Below are 21,665 nucleotides of genomic sequence, written 5' to 3'. Positions count from 1 at the left end.
ATGCATGAGACAAGTGCTCGGGCCTGGTGCACTGGGAAGACCCAGAGGAATCGGGTGGAGAGGGAGGTGGGAGGGGGGATCGGGATGGGGAATACGTGTAAATCTATGGCTGATTCATATCAATGTATGACAAAAACCACTGAAATGTTGTGAAGTAATTAGCCTCCAAATAATTTAAAAAAAAAAAATTTGAGTATGTTCTCTTATGTGTGAGGTAATCCAGCCTAGCTGAAGAGGGACTATATCAAGGAGAGTCTCATCTCAGAAGCCACTGTTAGTAGACTTGCTGTATTTGAGGACCAGTAGGACCTAGCGAGTCTTTGTGCAGCAGCAAAGTCTCGATTGTCTCCTGTGTGCTAGAAACTGGTTTTAGACAAAGGATTTACATAGAATGGTCATCTAATGCTCCTTGATAGGTTGTTAGTTGCTACCTGGAGGTGGTACAGAATTGCTAATCACAGCGTGGGCTGACAAAATGTCAGATTAACTTCCTTAAATATGCTGCTGGTTTTGCTGTTCCAGTTTGCTTCCATAAACAAGTGTTGGATATTATTGTTTTCGGCTGACCTCGGAATACACCCCAGTTGCTCTTTGAAGCTCATTGGCCCCTGCTAACTCTGAAATAATTCTGGTCAGTGGAGACAAAACCTGTTTCATGGAGATGTTCAGGGGCCCCTCCGAGGGGCCAAGGGCACCCTTGTGACGTCTCTGAACTTCATCAGAGCTTGATTAAGGTGTGAGATATTAGGCTTTATACTTTCTCATGATTTCCATTTTTAGATACTTAAAGTTGTATGTTTTTTCCTTTGTAAATTTCATAAAATGAACTGCGAGTGTACACAGAAATATTGAATCCATGTTAACATATTGATTTTCAAGTATCTCTATTATTTGTGAAACATGATTGACATTTTAAAACCAATAATATTTATGTCCCATTTGATTAATTTTTTATCAGTAAAGTACAAGGACTGCAAAGCAGTTGGAGAAAATGTTTAAAATCAAGGGCCCTCAGTTCTCATCCTCACCCTGCCATGACTTAAAAATCTTCTCCTACCCCCTCCGCCCTCTGGAAGTGTTTTATCTTCCACAAACTGAGCCACATGGATTAGACCTTTGCAAAGATCTCCAGCTCCAACATTTTATGATGTTTTTATTCTAGGAGAAGGGTACGTTACTGCCATTTCATTGTGTATTTACAGTAGGTTCACCACTGTAATCAAGTCTCCTGCCTGGGGAATATTTAAAATAAGGGCCATCACAGCTGATTGCTAAAGTGGCAGGGAGAAGAGAAAACATTTGCTTGGCTAAGCTTCCATTCAAATAGAGCAGAATACACGTGGAAAAGTGCTTCAGAACTGTTTTCTGGACAGGGTAATCCTAAAATAATTATAGCTAAAATCTAGGAAGTGTTTTTAAAAGCTTTTTATCAGACTTAGGGGACAGAACTGGTCGTCTTACACTGTTGGCTGAATGCAGGTTGCGTCTCGCCTGGGTCTGCTCTGAAATGCCTGTGCTCCTTCCCCCAGGTCGGCTCGGTGGTGGCGGTGGGCTGGATCCGCTCGCGGAAGGCCGTGGACTGGCGCCTCTTCCGCAACATCTTCGTGGCCTGGTTCGTGACGGTGCCCGTGGCCGGGCTGTTCAGTGCTGCTATCATGGCGCTCCTCATGTACGGGATCCTTCCATTCGTGTGATCGCTCCTTGGCGGCCGGCAAACGAGGGACGGCCCGGGGTGTGTGCGTGGGTGCTGTGGGCTCACACCCGCACGCACACGCCGTGCCCACGCGTGGGCTGCCCCCCGGCCAGCGCCTCCACGCCCCTCTCAGATGTTCCAGACCACACTGTCCACCTAGGTGTAGAGTCATCGTCCAGAGCTAACTTAACTACTGTACATAATACTGTGCGTTCAGCTGGTATTGTGGCGACATAACGTGGTGCGGTTACTTACATATTAAATATATATTGTATACATAGAATAATAGCTAGCATTATTTCAGACATGCTCGAGATGGGAGTGGAGCTACCTGCCTAGATTTCAATACTCAACAAATCTTTGTACATACCGATTTCAGCGGCGGATTTTAAGAACCTTTTAAAAGGAAAATGTAGATTGGAAGACGGTGTTTTTCCCCCGTTTAATATACTGTAATGTAAGTGAGACGCAGGATGGAGGAGGCCCACTTGGGAAGGTGTCCGCGTGTCCGTGTGCTGTTGACTCATACTGGAACAGGAGTTCACAAGTGCTTTCACTGAAGAATTTGTTCATATACTGTGTATTGATTATGTAATATATCATGAATTGCTTCTGTAAATACTTAAAACTGTAATTTTTTAATGGTGTGCTTCCCTTATACTTTTTTGATCAGAGAATTTTGGAAAGTACCAAAGAAGCAGCGGAATAGTTTGCCAGTATTATATTTTCATACTGTTTGTGTCCCCCCGCCCTTCTCACTAATCCCAACATCAACCCTGGGATGCGGCGCGACCACCACCTGGAGCGGGCTGTATGGTGAGACACCAGCCCCCGCCACGGGCACACCCCTCTTCCGGTCCCCCCCACACACCCCCCACTGCTGCCCGCGCCAGATCCTGGCCCCTCGATGCTGTCAGCGCAGAGGATGTACGGACGTGATCGAGCACTACGTGTCAAGTCCAGTTTAAACTCCCGCCCCCCTCCTCCCCTGCAGCCTGAAGAATGGGACTCTGACCTCAGTCATGAGGCAAGTGCTTTGGCCTTCTAGAAATTAGGGAGTGGGGAGGGTTGACCTGTTAAGACAATACACTGGACTTGAGGACTTCTTAGAGGCCTTCACGGAGCGGAGCATCCTGGCTGCTCTGCTGTGGTCCCCACTGGAGTCTTCTCTTTTTTTGATAGCGGGAGGAAGTACGACTAATGCAAGAGCCTGAAAACTGTGGAAATGCTGCTAAAACTTTTATATTGACAAACACTTTCTCGGTACTTCATTGTGATTTTTCATTAATCAACCATATTAAATTTATAATAAAAAATGCCCCTCAAAAGTTTGCCTCTGAAGTCTTTTTCTACATACCTTTTTCTTACTGCAGTTCCACAAAAATAAAAGCTATAATTCGTTTGCTTCTGTTTTTCAAATACCTTTTTTTTCCCTCTTATTTTACTACTGTTAACTGTTTGTGCCCAAAATACACGAGAGGAAAGGATGGCCCACAACCCAGCCATGCATTCACACACAGTGAGCCTCCAGTGATGAGCCGCCTGCCAAGAGAGCTGGTCTCCGATGGGACCTGTCACACTCTGCTCAGACTTCTCATTTCATATTTTTTAAAAGGAATTTTTCTAAAATTGTTATCTCTTTATGTTTGGTTACACTGGGTCTTTGTTGCTGCATGCAGGCTTTCTCTTAGTTGCGGCGGGCAACTAGATTGAACCTGTGTCCCCTGGGCTGGCAGTGGATTCCTAGCCACTTGGACCACCAGGGAAGCCCCCGGGTTCACCCTTAAGTCAACCAGACTCAGCAGCGCTGGGGCCGCGGCTCGGCCGTCTAGGGCTGAGGACCCAGCCAGAGCCCACATCCTGTCTCCCTTCTTGGCTCCAGCAGCCGAGAACACAACAAGGACACAGCTCCCTGGAGCCTCGGGACCTTCAGAAGGAAACTTCCAGCCTCTGTGGCAGAAGTCATGCTCTCTGTGTCCTTCTGGGGCCGGGAAGGTAGGAGAGGAGGAGGGCTGGCCAGGTGGAAACTCTCCGCAAAGAGTCTTGCCTGCCCTGATTTTTAAATGGTACTTCAGGCCTTTCGTGGCCCTGCTTTTGATAAAACTATAAAGGAAGTTCTGTTTCCTCCTAAACTTTACAAGAAAAATAATGGCACAACAGTGTCAGGCTGCAAGGTCTGTCCTGGCAGAAGGGCTGTTGTCTCAGTGCAGTGGCTGGAAAAGAGGGCTGACAGGAGGTCAGTCTCACTGCACCTGCCTCAGTAGCCAGGATGGCAGAGGCCCCGATGTGAAGCAAGACAAAGGTCACAACCACACGGGGCCCTGCAAGAGGACTGCTTCAGATGTAGACACACAGGTTGAAAGGATGGAGAAAGGTACTGTGTACAAATGGAAACAGAGAAAGCTGGGAAAGCAATACTCGTTATCAGTCAAAATAGAATTCAAAGACTAACAAAAAGACAAGGACATGACGTAATCATCAAGGGATTAATCCAAGATCAATTCAAAAAGATGTAACAACTGTATATGCACCCAACCTAGGAGCACCTCAATCCATAGTGCAAAGATCAACAGATATAAAGGGAGGAACTAACATTAACATAGTATCAGGAAGGGACTTGAGCACCTAACTTACATCAATGGACAGACAATCAACCCAGAAACACTGGTTTTCAGGCCAGTCTGTGCATTGCTGCTTATACCTATATCTATATTTCTATCCCAAAGCAGCAGAATACACATTATTTTCAAGTGCACAAGTAACAGTCTCCAGGATAGATCACAAGCTAGGCCACAAATCAATTCTGAAAGTAAATTTAAGAAGACTGAAATCCTGTCAATCCTCTTTTCCAGCCACTGCACTGAGACTAGCCAGTGACTAAACAGCGTGCAGAGACAAGCCTTGCCCGCTGCCCCTTCCCCCTGCTGCCCCCGAGTTATCTAACTGGGATGGCCTCCCCTCCCCACGAGGGCAGAGGAGGGACCCAGCAAGGGGATGGGATGCTGATAGTCTCTCCTTTGAGTTAATCAGCCTCTTCCTCTAAAAATGCACACACTTCTCAGACCAGGGGCCCTCCTGTGTCCCTGACATCTTACTGTGCTGAGGCTTTGTCACCAGATGCTCTGCGGTGCAGAGACAGGGGCATGGACCTCTGCGGGGCTCCTGGGGATGCAGCCTCCCAGCCCGGCCTCCCGTCTCTCTTCAGGGCAGAGCCTGCACGCAGCACAGGCTGTAGACCAAGAGCCAGAGCAGGAAGCATTTGCTAGTCATTTCCCAAGGCCAGCAATCCAGAGGTGAAACCAAACCCTGAATGTAGATTCCAGACTGTGAGTTGGGAGGTTACTGGGGAAGGGAGGGAGGAAGTCAAAAGGAACAAGACAGACGGACCTCCGCGGCAGGAGGCCTGGCCCCACAGCCAGGCTGGCACCTCCCACTGGCAGACGACAGTGGCGCCCAGTGGTGTCAAATGTAGCTGCAACCATGTCCGCCTTTCCAGAACCTTTTAAATTGCAGCAGTAGAGTCACCTCACAGAGTGTTCAGTATTATCATAATTCAGAGCTGTCAGAAAGGCCAGGATCTATCTGTGCCACTTTGATGGCCAGAGGTGCCTGGGTACCTGCCAGGGGAGAACCTCAATCTGGATGCAGACCCAAACCAGGCCCATCTTCTCGGGCCCACACTCACCGAGTAAGCGAGTGCCCATCATGTTCCCGGTGCTGGCCTGGCCGCCAGACACAGACAGGCCTCGTGGAGCTCATCCTCGGGGGCGGTGGGTGTGCAAAACTGCCAACACGATGGTGTGACTGCCTCGCTGTGGGAGTGCGCCCAGAAGGCAGGAGCCGGGGGGTGGGGGGTGGGGGGCGGCTTTCAGAAGAGGCAGAACGTTGGCAGAGACACCAAGAGCACAGTGACGGTGACGGCACTGGCTCCCTTGGGAGACGCTGTGATTCAGAGGCTGCAGAACAGCTGAGAAGCACATCTGACAGGCTGCTCCCGGCAAAGGTCTGTAGGTGGTCAGCCGCCCACCCAAGGCCCAACAAGCTGGCTGGAGAGTAAGGCTCCAGAGACGAGACTGAGGATGCCAGCAGGGTCGTGAATGAATCAATGTTAAAAAGGAAGATCAAATAACGGCGAGGCCACAGGAGTTACAAGGCTGTAACAGGGGCTGGGGGTGGGGAAGGAGAGGAAGGGGACCCTGGGGAGTGGAGGGGAGGTGCTGAAGGGCATTTTACGGGGCAGAGAGCTGGTGAGCATGTCAGCACCAGCGCACTGGGGAGGCTTCCTCTCCCAGGCGACTGCACTCCAGACGCCTGCAGTCACTGTGAGGGGCCAGCACAGGGCCTGGCACAGCTCAAACGTGCTCTCCTTTCTGCTACGACTGTCGTTACGAGGGCACTTAGATCACAGCCCTGCAGCCATACAATCCAATGAAACTGCGGAATAATGGCGGAACTCCACATCCTTCTGTTCATGTCTGGGTTACCGTGTCAACACAAAGACTGGCTCTTCGGCTCTACAAGGAGCGAAAAACACTAACCTGCAGCAACCTTCCCACCTACCTCGGGCCGTAAATACAACTCCCCTCATCAGACAAGGTAATGAAGCAGTGCGTGAGGGGGCATCTCACCAGCAGTTTTCTGCGTCTCCTCAGGCCCCCAGCATTTCCATCCCCCACCCTCGCCACCGCCCAGCTGAAGAGAAGCCCCAAAGTGACACCCTCTAACCCCAGGAACCACCAGGAGGCCCAGCCAGCCCTGCTCAGCGTCCCATTCACGCTCAGGTTGCACAGTTCTCCCAGAAAGACACAGGAGCCCACTACACAGAATGAACTCATTGTTTACCCCCTCACCCCTTCTCCTTTTCTGTTATACTTCATCTCCTGTGAGGATGGCTCAACCCACAGAGACAATGAGAAAATAAAATTGTATCGTGTGGCCGGTATCACAGATGATACCTGACATAAGAAGTGGTGGTTGCAATCTGGATTCTCGTAGAGAACCTTTGGTGGGTTAGGGTTAGGGCTAGGGTTAGGGTTAGGGTTAGGGTTAGGGTTAGCGTTAGCGTTAGGGTTAGGGGTAGAGGGGCAGGGAAATATCTTGCAGCACTGACGTTTTCCAAAAGCAGCTGTGTCCAGTTGTTCTTAAGATTACTGATTTGGACAGTGAGGAATCTGAACAGGCCAATCAGAGAATTACAAGTATCAGTGAACCCACGAAAACAGCTCCATCTCACTGGCCGTCAGGGAAGCACTGTTAACACATTTTTCCTCTAAAAGTGGTAACAAATCTAAGTCCGTCAACATTCAGCCTTTTTGCAGATGCAGGAAACAGGCACCCCGCACCACCACTGGCAGAAACACAGGCTGGTGCCGAGTTTCTGAAGGGTGACTGTGCTGCCCATCACACGTGCCCAGCACCTCTGACTCGGCACCTGCCCGCCCGACACCGGTCCTGGGGACCCGCGCTAAAGCAGCTGCCCCCACCGTGCGCGTGGCTGAGCGGTTTCACAAAGACACAGAATTAAAGACGGCCCTTCCACTGACCTACCGCACGCCGCCGAATGGGACCATGGGGACACACACCGCCTTCACCACCACAGAAGGCTCTCCTGGGCAGTGCGCCCCGGGGACACTCACGGCGTGGACAGAGAGACGTGGACAGAGGTACTCAGTGCAGCACCGTCTGTACGGCAAGCTGAATCCAGCAAAGAGGGGAGCAGATAAACGCCACACTGATTCAGAAGTGTGAAAATTACGAGGCATGTCTATACAGATAGAAAAGCTGCTTTGTTCACTTGAAAAGTATGCTGCAAGACAAGATAAGCATTTTAACATTTCATAAAGATACTTACACAGTCACTAAAGACACTGAAAAGTATCTACAAGGATGTATGTCAAACTGCTAGTGACAGTGGAAGAGGGACTGGAGAGAGGAAAGGCAGGTTTCACTTTTATTTACAACCTCACTGACTGCATCTGCTGCAACCAGCACATATTGTTAAAAAAAATCTTTTTTCCCAGGAGTTCTACTTTTAGAAAGACAATATACCAGCAAGCCCTGAAGATATCACAGTCTCCTCACTTCTCCTCTGAACCACTATTTCCATCCTCTGGGCATCATTTTTCTACACCAAAAGCCTTGTCCTGAGACCCAGGGGGCCTCGGGTATGCCCCCTGCTTCAGCCTCTCCCCAGCAGCATTTCCCCGCTGCCCCCTTTCCACCCACTGACACTCTCGCTCCTCCCCAGCAACTTTACAGAACTACCACGACAGACTCTCTCACTGCAGTCGGCAGCGAGAAGCCCTGTAGACCTGCCCCCGCCCAGCAGGACGAGACTCGGCCTGACCCACAGCGGCAGCAGCAGGGAGGTCAACAGAAGAGGCAGCGACAGGCAGGAGCAGAGACCCGTTCAGACACAGAGCCCGCCCACAAGAGCACTCCTCACAGCAGAGTCGGTCCCACCAAACACGAGCACCCGGCACCGGCAAGTCCAGGCAGTTTATGTTCCAAATGTGATGGGTTTATTTTATTTTACTCTGATGCAAAACCAAAGATGCTACTACCGTACAGAGACCAATATATTACAAGGTCATGAAAAAGTGGTGTGGGACATGCAGGACGTGATGGACAACTGGAGGGTCGGGTCGTCTCCTCTGAACATGACACTACACCGTCGCTGAGGAACACACTGAAAAAACACTGAGGAACTGAACTGAAATGTGGCACAAACGTGACAACTTCCGGGCATGCCTTCAAGCACCTCCCTTAGGATGGACTCGGTACCTAAGCTTCAGTGTGGGGAGGAGTACAATTCTTTGGAAGAATAAAAAGTTCACACTTTTGAAATTTCACAGAAGAATTTTAAGGCCAAAACATAGTGGGTTCATTTCTCTTCACCTCCAGGGACAAAGCTGATGCTTTATTCAAAACCACATTAAGCTTCTAGTTCAAATCCCAGACCGACCTTGTGCCCTCCTGCATTGAAGTTCTTCCCATCGATCAGAGCCGACAGCGTCAGCTTCACTCCTGAAAAGAAGAAGATCACGATTACTTGTAACAAGCATCACAATCAGATCCTGTGTTTCCTAGAAACCACGGGTGGAGTCAGCAGCGTCGGTTCAGCTGGCAGAGAGATTACAGCTATTACTAACACAACACTAGGGATCCATAACCACCTCATCTGTAAAGCAGTCAAGACACACTCTACTTGGAGTTCAGACTTAAGAATGACGAGTGATCAACCAAACTCACAAGCCAGAGGGACCAAGTTATAATTAGAAATATTTCTAATATTTTAATATATATTTATTTAAAATATTTAATATTTTTAAACGAAAGTACTGAATCTGTTTACTTCGAACCACCAAATGTTACACAGTTGTCTGAATTTCCCTAAAGTGACTACAGACAGGTTGTCTGTAATTTTCATTATTCCTCACTCACCTTCTCCAAGCCCACTGTTATTCATTCCCTTACTCACCTGGTCGAAGGGTCTGAGTGTAACCCAGTCCAATCAGGCTGGCATTGTTTACTTTAGCCTAAGACAAGATGAAACAGAAACAGAAATCAGTTTCATAACATGCAAGGCCAACACAACCACTTCATGCATCAGATTTCCAAAGCTGAAACACCTTAGGACCAATCCAGAATTACTGAAACCGAAAGCTAAATCAATAAAAGATAAATCTTTTAAGAAGTCAGTAGGACTAGTAGGGACAGAGGGGACCTTGAGCATACAGCTTAAAGGCCTTGAGCAAAATGTTAAAACACCGTGTGGCCAAACATCCCTCCCTGAGCACCGGATTCTTCTGAGATCAGTTTTCTGACCTCTGACAGTGGCAAGAGAATGACCTCCGGTGACAGAGCGACCGGGGTCAAGCCCTGACACTGCCTCTTACTGAGTGACCCTGGGCAGTCACCTGACCTAAGTCTCAGCTCCCTCGTCTGTGAAATGGGGGGAGAGGGTAGTATTATTCACCAAACAAGAGTAGTTGTGAGGATTACATGAGATGATACATACGAAGTCTTAGCACAGAACCTGAAATTTAAGAGCTCAATTAGCATTATTAACAAGAATTACTAATGGCAACTGGGCTTCCCTCATAGCTCAGTTGGTAAAGAATCCACCTGCAATGCAGGAGACCCCCAGTCAATTCCTGAGTCAGGAAGATCCACTGGAAAAGGGATAGGTTACCCACTCCAGTATTCTTGAGCTTCCCTTGTGGCTCAGCTGATAAAGAATCCACCTGAAATATGGGAGACCTGGTTCAATCCCTGGGTTAGGAAGATGCCCCGAGTATGGGAAAGGCTGCCCACTCCAGTATTCTGGCCTGGAGAAGTCTATGGACTGTATAGTCCTTGGGGTTGCAAAGAATCGGACACAACTGAGAGACTTTCACTAATGGCAACAGGAAAGTAATTGAAACCCAGGAATCTGTAGATAAGAAAATTTTGAGGCCAAAGAGATAAAATGACTTGAGAAGGTCAGACAACAAATACGGGAAGAACCAGGATTGAAACCCATGTTTCCTGACTTCAGGGAGAGGCTCCTCTCGCTACACAGTGACCAGCACTGTGTAATAAAGAACATGCAAAGCACAACCGTATCACAACATCCATCTGTAACTCGGATGAAACCCTAAGAGCAGACCCCATCTGACAGCACGTCCTTACAGAGAGAGAAGTTCTACAGTCCAGCTTGTACTTAGCAGCGATGCCGAAGCGGGTGTTGTTACTGCCGGCTGTCCACGCGAGGTTTATCGACGTTTCAATCTTCTCATTCACCTTCTGGTAGATTGACCCTCCAAATTCAGTGCCATCATTCCTGTTTTCATGGCACAAGAAAAACTCATTAAGTATCTAGTTTGTTACAATATGGAAAAAACTCCAAGGCTATCTAAATCAGGGTCTTGTTTTATAACTACAGATTTCAGTAAACTTCTAGCATAAAAGACTGTCAAATAAAAGTTATATAGTTTATAACCACCTAATTAAAGCACAGTAACATCTGATTCATTTACTTGGCTCCCCCACATAATATAAATTTCTTAAACAGCATTTGACTAGGCACAATGGCAGATACCAAGTAGATATAATCTGGATGTCTCTCAGTTGTTCATAGAACTTAGAAACTTCAAAATAAGAGTTCCACAAAGATTCTGTGAAAAAACATTTACAGTAGTACAAGCCAATTCTGGATTTCATTCAAAACACAATCTGAGCATAAGAAAGCGCCTTCCATGCAATGGCTACCGGGCATGACCCAAGGTGTTGTCTCAGAGAATCTCAGAGGTCAGCCTGAGCTGATGGCTCTTCTGATAATACTGTTTCACCAACTTCAATGCCTCTGTCTACACCAGTCATTGTAAGTGGATTAGAGTGTCTAGTGGACGGCAATCTGCAACACTTCAAAAACACAGAGCTAATCCTTCTCTTTGTGGGACACTGGTAGTGCCCAGCAGGCCAAGACATGAAATAACAGTTTAAAGTTCAAATTCATGTAACCAACAGGCTGCGGCCTACAGACTTGAACCCAGGCCTGCTCTGGGGACCCTGCTACTTCTGAATACAATACAGGTACCTGGGGTCACACCAAGTACCTGAACACCTCCACAGAATTACACTGGCGCTGCTCCAGGACTCTGATCCATCAGGGGGTTATTCCTGATCCAAACAGACCTGCTTCCGGAAACTGCCAAGATGAGCAGGGAACCAGAGGAAGCAGCAACACCTCTCCAAAGGACCCCTCCCACCAAAGGGAATCCTTGCCCTCGCTCTCTCCGTCCCAGGCTCGCAGGCCAGCGAGCACCAGCGCCAAGGGCAGCAAGGCCCGCGGTGCCTGCTGACCTCCAGGACAGCACAGCAAGGCTGGTGTCCACCCGGCATCATCACGTGCAAGCACCACCCGCTTCCAGCCTGCGCAACATGCTAACGGCCACCCTCCTTCTGGGCGGCCGCACCGGCAGTAAAGGAGGAACTCTGAACTTGGAACACTCACACGTGAGTGTGCAGCTGGAAGTCTGCGGCCTTGTAACCCAGGGCGAAATTATTCTGTGACAGTTTGGATTTGGCTGTGTCAAAACTCATCTGATAGCCAGCAAGCCAACCTTCAAAGGCCAACACAGCCCAGCCATAGATGGTTGGTCCTGAAAAATCTATATCAACATTACTGCCAAGACTGAAACAATCCCGTTTATATGAGGCCTTCAATTTCCCACTCTTCTTTCTGTAAAACAAACAAAAACAACAGAATGAAAACAACATGAGCTTTTACTGCCGTCTAGGAATCTTGAGAGTAAGATCCCTTTTCTCCCCCAATGTAAATATTATTTTGGTAGAAGGCACAAACAGACTAACAATGTTTCAAATGACTTAGCTCTAAAATGTAATTTTGCTAGGATTTGAAGTAAATATACTATTTTTTTTACCTATTCTCTACTGTAAGTTCAGATGATAGGGTATTTCATGATCAATTTCACAAAAGCATACGAAAAGTATAAAAAGGTGCAAGATTTTCAGTACCAAATGAATAACCTGAATGCATATGTATACAGACATACAAGAAACCAAATTTCTTTAAATGTTTCCAAATGGTACAAAAGGTAACACCCGACACAATTTTAGATTATTAACCTGTCACAAAGAGAAATGTACTTTATTTTTTGGTAAGCATGTTCATTTTCCTCAGGTCAGTGTTGTCTCCCTGGATAATGTGGGACAGAAGTGTACATTTCTGAAGGACGATTTTGTGAAAACACAAAACGAGCCCTTAACAGTCCAGGGAGATCCCAATGAGGCCTCTTATGAGGACACTCGTCCTGAAGACAACGCAGGCGTGCGGCAGGAGGGGCACGCCTGCTTCACGGCTCAGGAGGAGCTCAGCCCATCGAGCGCCTCGCCTTCAGAGACAGGCAGGTGGGAGACAACAAAATCCCCACTTTACAGATGAAAACACTGAGTCAGAGAAGCTGGGGGATTTACAAAGGCTAAGAAATCAAGTAAGGAGAACTGCTCTTTACACTGTTCTGCTGCCAGGAGACGACACTTTTCTAAAGATGTTAACTTCCCAGCAAGACCTCACATCCAAGAATCCTCAGGATAGCTTAAAAACATCTAGTCTCAGACCCTTCTCGCTCCTACGTTTTTCCCACAGTGTGCCTCTTTGAATTAGATTTACAAGTCCTTGTTCATCTGCCCACATTTCAAATGAAAACCGCCCCCTGCCTCCGGCGGTCTTCCTGCCCGTCTCCTGCACACACAGGTCTCTGCTTGCCTCCCCTTCGGAGCTCCTCCTGCAGCCCCCTCCTCTAGACCTCTCCACCCCTTCAAGAAACCAGACCATTTCAGAAAACGGGGTTGGGATAATTACCCTGTGTTCGGTACAAATATGGTATCAAGAGTCAGTTTCAACCCTTCAGCCAACTGAAAAATAAAGATTTAAATTTAACAATTAGCATTTTTCAATTCTTTTCTTGACTTGAGAAACCAATTCTAAAGTTTTCTCTGACTTCTTCGCTAACAAGGAAGTCATTAAAGAAAGCCAAATATTAGATTATCTCATGAATTCCTTTTCCCTGCCCCCACCCGACTCCCCTCACCCCAGGCTTCATCACGATTCTCACCAAAAAGCAGGCTTAAGACATACAGGTCAGATCCAGTTATAATAGCCAATAATGTAAATTAAGAGTACAAAACAACAAAATCCCAGTGCGACAAAATAACTGTGATGCTCTTTTGAAATTGTTATGGTAACTGGACAGTTAGCAAACCAACCTAAGTAGCTTATTCAGCTATACAGATGCATTATCTATATATGAAAATGTGCATACAGACATACCTCAAAAACTAGTGCCCTGAATGTACCAGGCACTTGACAAGCATCTGATGAAAGAGTTTCTCTTTGAAAACATTAAAGAATTTTTAGAAACATTTTTCTGTGGAGTCAATTTTGCAATGATTACAAAAACAAAATTAAATCACTACAAATAGCTTGGTCTGCTCAAGAGAGGCCCAACTGTGTAACAGTAAGTAGAACTGGTCAGAACAAAAGATGTCATAATTATGTACTCACCAACAAAATATTACTTTCTAGAAACCTAAAACATACCAAAGAAGGCCATGTGCAGAAAAAAAAATACGGCAACTAGACACTGTGCAAGGCTTCGCTCAGAGTATATTTGGACAAAATATATACTGTAGACAAAAGTAATATTGTGGACAAACTGATGACAAAGTTTGTTTATCATCTTATCCCCAAGATTAAGTTTACCCTACAAATAACTTCCAACGCTATCTTACCTTATTCTCCCAAGAGATTTCTGTCCCAAGAGTATTGTCTGTGTTCCACTTCTGGGTGAAGGTCAGCCCATAGTTACAGATCTTGTATTTGGTCTCTAGGTTGCCTGATGCTTTCCCTGTATCAGTGTAAGCATGACCAGAAGTAGAAAATTCCTGGTAAGAAAAAATAATTAAAATCAGCTCACCAAATAGAAAATATTCATTCCAGAAAACAGTATTCAATGCAGCAGAAACCAATACAACTGACTTTCTACCACAACCCTACTCTGTAGCAACTTACTTCCTGCTCTCCTTTTTCCTTCTAATCTCTAGATATTGTAACCAGTCTTGCAAACTTCCCATTACTCCACCTCTCTTACTGGTATTTCTGTTCCATACACTCTCTTACTAAATGGGAATCCCAAACTCTTTTAAAAGAGAAATATCTTTACTGAAAATGCCTTTCCTAAAAAGACAAAAATATCAAACCTTAAACATTTACTTCATGACATGAAAAAAACTTAGTTCTCTATGACCTTTTGAACTATTAGTTACTTTTAACATCTTTAAAAAATCCCCAAACACTGGAAGCTTTAGATTCCCTCCTTTTAATGGGGCCATAACTTTACTGTATTAAAAACTTTTTTAAAATTTTCATTGTGGTGAAATACACTTAACATAAATTAACCATTTTTATGTGTACAGTTACACTGGCATTAAGTACATTCACACTGTTACAAAAAATTTATTGCTTTTGCCCACAAAACTATCTTTAAGATTTTCAGCATACACAATTTCAATATTTGACTGTATCTATCCATTTTTCACAACAAAATGGAATGTTGTAACTTATCCCTCTTCCTCCCTCTCCCCTGTCAAATAGTTACTATGGATGGCTCAAAATAAATCCTCCTCCCTAGTTAGATGTCCCCCAGTCATATGACAGTGAGCAGTTAGGAATACATCTCGTTCTAGGGGGAAGCAAACAGTCAGCACCTGTCACTGACAGTCTAGGAACTGTCAAGGAAGACCCATTTCTGATTGGCCCTGTTTTTAAAGACCGTCTCTGAAATATTGCCAACAGTCATGAAACGCCAGCAGCTCTGCCGCAGTAGTTTTACCACCTGCAATATGAATCCTTCCTCCACCAAATGCCCTGCCCCCTAACTCGCGTTCTATAGGCTGATGACACAACTGGGAAACTGTGATCTGTTAATCTCCACGGCACAGCAAGTTTTCAAAGAGACTATCAAACTGCACACTAAGGGCAAGGCCTTGGCAAAACATGACAAAATGCTAGTCATGTTTTAACAACTCACATCACTGTCTTTTAGTAGATCCAGCTACCGAGTGTTTTATTTTTCACATTTACCTTTTATAAACTTGCAAGTAGAGCAAATATAAACCTTAATTTTGGTGCAAAAAATTAAGGTAGAAGCGTATTTAGTCTGTATTTCTTTCTTATCATCACTATTTCTTCATCTGAAGCTCTGTCAAAAATCTAAAATACCAGAGCTCCAAATCTCAAACACAAGGTTATAATTTTCCTAAGTTGAGTTCCAGGTTCACAATTACTTCAATTTTTGTTTAATTTCATAATTAGCTCAAACAGTGCAAAATATATTTATAACATGCACATAACATCTACAGTTCTGCTGTGATGCTAGTATGCAACAAAACAATCATGGAAATGTTACTGTTATAAATGGCATATCATAAAAATACCAAGATACGATCTAGGCAATCTGGAGCAAGGGATGAAATTTTTCCTAAATCACTACTAAAGAACAGAAACAGCCATAAAAACAAAGCACACAAATATACTGTTTTTCTTACCATCTGAATGAATATTCACACACAACAGCAGCATGAAAGGGAGACAAAATTTTAGTTGTTGGTTTTCTCAACACAAAACTACCTTGAGCAAATCTGAAATACTAATTAAAATGAGTGTGATTTTTCTGTTTTAATAGACTACATAATAAAATCCCATCTTAGGAAGGTAGTTGCATAAATATTTATTTACTACTAGAAAATCCAGGGAAAGAATACTGACAAACCAGGATTAGATGAAGTATCAGACAAAGCATCATAAATACTCCAAATACTTCTTGCCCTTCTAATTAAATCATTATATCCAGAAATAAAATTTGCACTGGTTTGAAGAGACAAATACCAAAGAAAAAAAAATGCAGTCAATATGGAAAAATCAGAGAATAAGGTGAATGTAAACTTGATCTATCTGCTGAAACTTATAAAAGCTCTGGTTAGTGATATGTGGTGATATATCCTTTATTTCTTACTTCCAGGAAAAGACTTTATGAACATTAATAAAAGTTGACTAACCTTCTGCATGTATTTCTACATTTGTTTCAACTAATCATGATGGGACAGAGACTAAAGTTTGTTTTTGTAAAAGGGCAACAAAGTTTGCATGAACCCAATAAAAAGGAAGCAAAGATTTTAGTGTCCACATACATATTCACAAAAGTATAAAAATACGGCATAAAAAAAATATATACATACAGACACACATACATACGTATACACATGTATTCTATATCTTCTGAGAGGAAGACTCAGAATACTTTTTTTTTTTTTTTTTTTTTAGTTCTACCACTTTATTGCTACCAACCCATTTCCCTCCACCCTTGTGCACACATGCTCAGTCATGTAATCCCATGGACTTCAGCCCGCCAGACTCCTCTGTCCATGGACTTTTCCAGGCAAGAATACTGGAGTGGGTTGCCATTTCCTTCTCCATTCAGAATACTTTTATAATGACAAACAAAGATCTCCCCCCAAATTCAGCTTGATTGTCCTTGGGCTCAACTGGCTCAGTGGCTCTGAAATCTGAGAGGAGGACAAGGCTCTAGGGAAGATAGCACAGCGCCAAAGGTATGCTGTTTCAAGTGACTTGACTAAACAATGATTTTCAAACAGGTTCCTTTAATTATGCTACATCTATTAACAGTATATTAAGTACTTACCACTCCACTACATGACTTGGTTCTCAGATCTATTTTGACCATGCCAAATCCTAGACACACACACACAAAAAATAAGTGATGTACAAAATGTGACATCCACTCCAGTCTTAACAATTTAGAAATTATGAAAATAGTCCCTAGTACATTTCATATGGAAAATATTCAGTATTCCTGTTAGGTGAGAGTTCCACAAGAAATTGAATTATAACAAAATTCTAACAAAAAATTGAATTGTAACCAAAAATTACAACAAAATGCTAACAAAAGTTAAGCGTAATTTTTAAAGCCAAAATAATAAAGACATATTTTTAAAATATAAGTTAAAAAAACCTATGGATGAAAGAAAAATGCATTATTTTAAGAACCAAAATTATCAGAAATTATACATATATACAAGCTTAAAATAATTAACATTATTAATTAATAAAAAATCAAATGTGTACAGCACAAAAACTTAAAAATTTCAAGACTACATTTTTAAAACCAAAACTAAATGTCTACTTGGTTTCAAACACTGTATGTTCCTCCAAAGAAGTCAAAAGCTGGGGTTTCATGCTCATGAAAACACTGCCATTATTTGGAGGAGGAAAAACACACTCCCTGCTTTAACTGTCCCCAGAGCTAACCAAAGGAGGCACATACATTACAGATTTATACTATTTCACCCCACAGATAATATTAAATATGCAAATATTATGTGTTTATGTACACAATGGCTTTTAATGCTTGTGGCACTCCACCTCTAAAAAAAGAAGTCTAGTAACCTGCTAATAGTTATCCCCTTAAATCTTGTGAAATAGATTAATGTTGACTTAACCTCATTTTACTGAGCACAGTAGCGCCCATATCTTAGGCATTCAGTATGAATGCTTACCCCACACTGGCAGTTTACAATAGCATACTTACCATATCCTTTGTTGAAGACATCTTTGGCAGCCTTTCCTAGGTCACAGTAAGTCGGTGTGTTACACATATCTTATAAAGAAAAATAAGGACAGGGAATAAATAATATTTAGTACTTATTCACTGTTCAAGTGTTTAGTCCTGTAAGAAGAGGTATACAATGTTTCTTGCTTTGCATCATTAATGTTTACCTCCTAAGGCAAGCAAAGTTCAGAGAAAGCACACTGCTCCTTTAAAAAGAGCTTTCCAGAAATCTGAAGAATGAAAGGGTGTTTTTCATGAGATTCACAGAGGTCATCTTTCTGATTGCATTTCAAAGAGAAATTTCTTGAAGGCTGAAGCAAATGTTCTGTTAAACTGGACTTTCACTTTTTAAAAGGATGCAAAAGTGTACATTAGTAAAACATGTCTTGGGCAGTCGTAAAGCCAGAAAGCTGTGTAAGATGACAAAGTAAATATTCTGAGGATCTGTAAAGCAGATGCAGTCAAACATCTTCAGAGCTAACATTTTTGCCACTCTGAAATTCAGTTAAGAGTTACACTAATTGAAGTGTATTCATCCAGAATATGCCCTCTCTCAAAACTCTTCTTAAAATACAGTGCTATAATTTAACCTATTAACCAGACAGAGGACAGATCCTACCTGCAGTAATCTGCTTACCAAAAATCAGTATACACTCTAAAAGTTACAGTCTTCAAACACCCTAGGTGCTTCACTTCATCTTGCCTGAGGATTCAGTCAGCTTCTCTACTGCCAAGATGACCCTCATCCTCATCAAAATTCTCAGGCCGACCAACAATGCTGAATGTACCATTCTTCGCCCTTTCTGCACAACAGGAAATCTCTTCCAGCAGCATCCTCAAAAGTCATGCTGGAGCACCTCAGGCAACCCCATTAGCCCCACTGTGCATGCTAAGTTGCCAGGCTCCTCTGTCCATGGGATTCTCTAGGCAAGAATACTGGAGAGGGTTGCCATTTCCTCCTCCAGGGGATCTTCCCCACCCAGGGACTGAACCGGCCTCTCCTGTGTTTCCTGCCTTGGCAGGTGGATCCTTGACCACTGAGCCACCTGGGAAGCCCCTGTTAACCCCATTACTACCCCCTAGTAAAATCCAGAGCACCAGCGAGCCCTTGCAATTACGATGCCTCAACCACCTACACGTTCAAACCTATTCACTTCTATTTAGCAGAGCTCTTAGTCTGGCCTCTTGCTAATAAGTAAGCTTCTGCCTATCCCACCACACCTGACCACCACACACACACACTTCATGGTGCATTTCTTCACTGTGAATTCATTTAAAATGTGTTCCTTAACCTAAACCTGTCAAATATGACAGACATTAGGATATGTTAAGAGAACAGAGTATAAGAATATATATAAAGTTAAGTGGAAAGAATAAAGATGAAGAAGATAAGTGTACTGAGTCATACCATAATAAAACTTTGTTCTGGGCCACAAGGTTTCAAAGTTCTTTTCCAGAGCAATTAACCTACAACACAAGTCCTGTGTGTCCCAACCATCAATTTGAGACTTTTTACACGTTGCCAACTGCAATCTGATATTACTCTTTATGATCACAAACGACTGTGGTACCTGTTGAAATTCTGCCTGAAGCCCATAATTTGGGAGGTTAAGTATAAAAACAAACCAGGCACTACCTACTCAAATATTAGAAACGTTAAGGTTTTACAGTTTGCTTTAAAAAAAAACAAAAACAAAAACGAAAGATACACTTCAGTGTTTAGAAACCTCCATCCAGGGACCCATTACAGTCTTCTAGCATTTTGTTTCTTTTACAAAAGCACTTGCTAGACACTCTGCAAAAGTCGCGTGGGGGGGAGGGGTCGTCTGATCTCAACTGTGCCCAGTTCAAGCTTTCTTTTCCAGGCCCACGATCCCGACGGGAAATGCACTGCTGGTATGAGCAAGCAAAAACTCGAGAAGCCACAGACACGTCACGTTCCAACACAGTGCCGCGGCTCTGCCGATGCACTCGTCCGTGGACGTGCACGGCGCCCCGGGCTGCCGGAGCCGCAGGCGGGGGCGGGGAGCGAGGGGTGCCGGGGTCGGGGGATGGGGGGGCGGTGGCTACAACAGCATCACCGTGGGGACAGCCGGCTCGCCTCGCCTCCGTCAGCTGTACGTTCAGCACCCTCCCCTCGGGGGCAGGGAGTAGAGGGGCCCCCTGATGCTGGATGCCGAGGCCGGAGAGGAAGCCGGGGCTCGGGAGTTCGCGGACCCGCCTTCCCTCGAAGCCAGCCTCCTAGTGCCGGCCGGGCCGGGGCGCAGGTGGCGGCGCGGCCCGCCCGTCCCCGGAGGGGCCGGTTCCCGCTGCCCCCGCCCGCGGGCCCGCGCCCCGTTCGGCGGCCCTGCCTCCGTTAGCCGCCTCCCGCGGGTCCCTGCCGGACGGCCGCCCGCCCGCCCGGCCCCCGCCCGGCCGCCGGCCCGCGGCCCCGGCTCGCCTCACCTCCGACCGGAGGGCCCGTCCGCTCCGCTAGGAGGGGCCTGTCCGCTCCGCCAGGGCACCGCTGAAGGTCTTCTTCGGACCAACGCCGTCCGCGCCTGCGCGGCCCCACGCCCGCGGCGCCTGCGCGCCCCGAGCCCCGAACCCCGCGCCGCGGCTGCGCCGGAGAGTCGCTCCGGGGGCGCGCGCCGCGGGCCCGAGGAGGCCCAACACCTCCAACTGTCCGAGTGCGCGCGCGCGCCGCGGGGGCCGGCGCCCGGGGGCGGGCGGGGTGGACGTGAGCGCGCAGGCGCGACGCCCGCGCCTTTATCCCCCGAGGGGCCGGCTCTCGCGAGAAGGCGCGGACCACTAGCGACCCTTGCCCGTGGAGGGGTCGCCCCCGCCGCGTCCTTCTCAGTCGGATGCCTGACAGACCTGTGAGGTGATTCCATGTCAGAGTGACTGAAGTTCAAGAATGTGGCCTTTGGGTCACCTCATCTTAACGATGAGGAACATAGGTCCCCAGGGGGTAAGTGGCGTGACTTACCCCGGCGTCATCACACCGGAGGTGTAATTCAAAGGAAGAGAGGAGGTGGATGAGGGACAGCTCACCTTTAGAGAAGATTTCCAACTCATAAATGTACAAGAAATTACAGAAACAGAAAACCCTTGCTTTGGAGCCACCAAGAACTGCGTCAGGCAGAATTCATCAATAGATGCTGGACGCTTGAGGATATTCGTCCAGTTGCAAAGTATCATCCCATAGATGACTTAGTGAAGAGAAAACGGTACCTTCACATCAAACGCATCACCTAAACCGAGTGATGGAACTGCGCAGCGCCAGGGATGGTACAGACTGACGTCTTGTGTGAGAATGACTCGCCCAAGAAGTGCTTTCTCTCCGTTTCGGAGGAAACAGACAAATCCAGTTGAGGGACAGTTCTGCAAAACAACCACCTGGTCTCTCCTAAAAACGTGAACTTCGTGAACTGTTAAGACTAGTCAAGTGTTCTAGATTAAAGGAGACAAAAGAAAGATATGACCCTGAGAGCCATGCAATCCTAAATTGCACCCTGGATCAAAAAACAAAAAGCAGCTATTGAGGGTCATTATTGGGACAATTGAGAAAATTTGAATGTCGATTGTATTAGTATTGCAGCAATGTTAAATTTCCTGAGGGTAATGGTTATACCTTGATTATGCAGAAATGGGGACTTCCCTGGTGGCTCCGTGGTAAAGAATCCTTGTGCAATGCAGAAGATACAGAGATGCAGGTTCAATCCCTGGGTCAGGAAGATCCCCTGGAGGAGGGCACAGCAACCCACTTACCTGGAGAACCCCATCGACAGAGGATCCTG

At 45.7% G+C, this 21,665-nt stretch overlaps 2 protein-coding genes across 7 annotated transcripts in view; one reads left to right on the top strand and one right to left on the bottom strand.

Annotated features, from left to right (window-relative positions):
- The window catches only part of SLC20A2 (solute carrier family 20 member 2), a 109,132-nt gene extending 106,111 nt beyond the window's left edge, over positions 1 to 3,021 (top strand). For all 3 annotated transcript variants that reach the window (XM_043454707.1, XM_043454706.1, XM_043454708.1), the window contains one exon: positions 1,530 to 3,021. In XM_043454707.1, coding sequence (XP_043310642.1) covers positions 1,530 to 1,694 — 165 coding nt within the window. In that variant the 3' untranslated portion in view covers positions 1,695 to 3,021. The remainder of the gene's footprint in view (positions 1 to 1,529) is intronic.
- A 5,170-nt stretch (positions 3,022 to 8,191) lies between these two features.
- VDAC3 (voltage dependent anion channel 3) lies at positions 8,192 to 20,562 on the bottom strand. Of its 4 annotated transcripts, none has more exons than XM_043454352.1 (10): positions 20,332 to 20,562; positions 17,866 to 17,934; positions 16,960 to 17,009; positions 15,806 to 15,808; positions 13,991 to 14,143; positions 13,062 to 13,114; positions 11,691 to 11,918; positions 10,367 to 10,517; positions 9,174 to 9,231; positions 8,192 to 8,719 (listed from the first exon to the last, which is right to left on the bottom strand). In XM_043454352.1, exons 2-10 carry the CDS (start codon positions 17,930 to 17,932, stop codon positions 8,628 to 8,630), a joined length of 855 nt encoding a protein of 284 aa, XP_043310287.1. In that variant the 5' UTR covers positions 17,933 to 17,934; positions 20,332 to 20,562; the 3' UTR covers positions 8,192 to 8,627. The 4 variants fall into 4 exon arrangements, with proteins under 4 accessions (XP_043310287.1, XP_043310288.1, XP_043310289.1 ...); XM_043454353.1 differs by lacking the exon at positions 20,332 to 20,562 and adding an exon at positions 19,295 to 19,310; XM_043454354.1 differs by lacking the exon at positions 15,806 to 15,808 and having other exon boundaries at positions 20,332 to 20,558.
- Positions 20,563 to 21,665: the final 1,103 nt, after the last annotated feature.

This window comes from Cervus canadensis, chromosome 31 (assembly GCF_019320065.1).
Source record: "Cervus canadensis isolate Bull #8, Minnesota chromosome 31, ASM1932006v1, whole genome shotgun sequence".
Lineage (NCBI taxonomy): Eukaryota > Metazoa > Chordata > Mammalia > Artiodactyla > Cervidae > Cervus > Cervus canadensis.
This window is presented reverse-complemented; position numbering and strand designations above follow the sequence as displayed.

Coding starts and splice junctions, on each gene's coding strand:
- VDAC3 (XM_043454352.1), bottom strand. CDS start 17,932: ATGTGTAACACACCGACTTACTGTGACCTAGGAAAGGCTGCCAAAGAT. Junction 13,115..13,990: donor AAATCTCTTGGGAGAATAAG/GTAAGATAGCGT, acceptor TTTATTTTTCAG/TTGGCTGAAGGGTTGAAACT. Junction 9,232..10,366: donor ACTGTAGAACTTCTCTCTCT/GTAAGGACGTGC, acceptor ATCTTGTCTTAG/GCTAAAGTAAACAATGCCAG.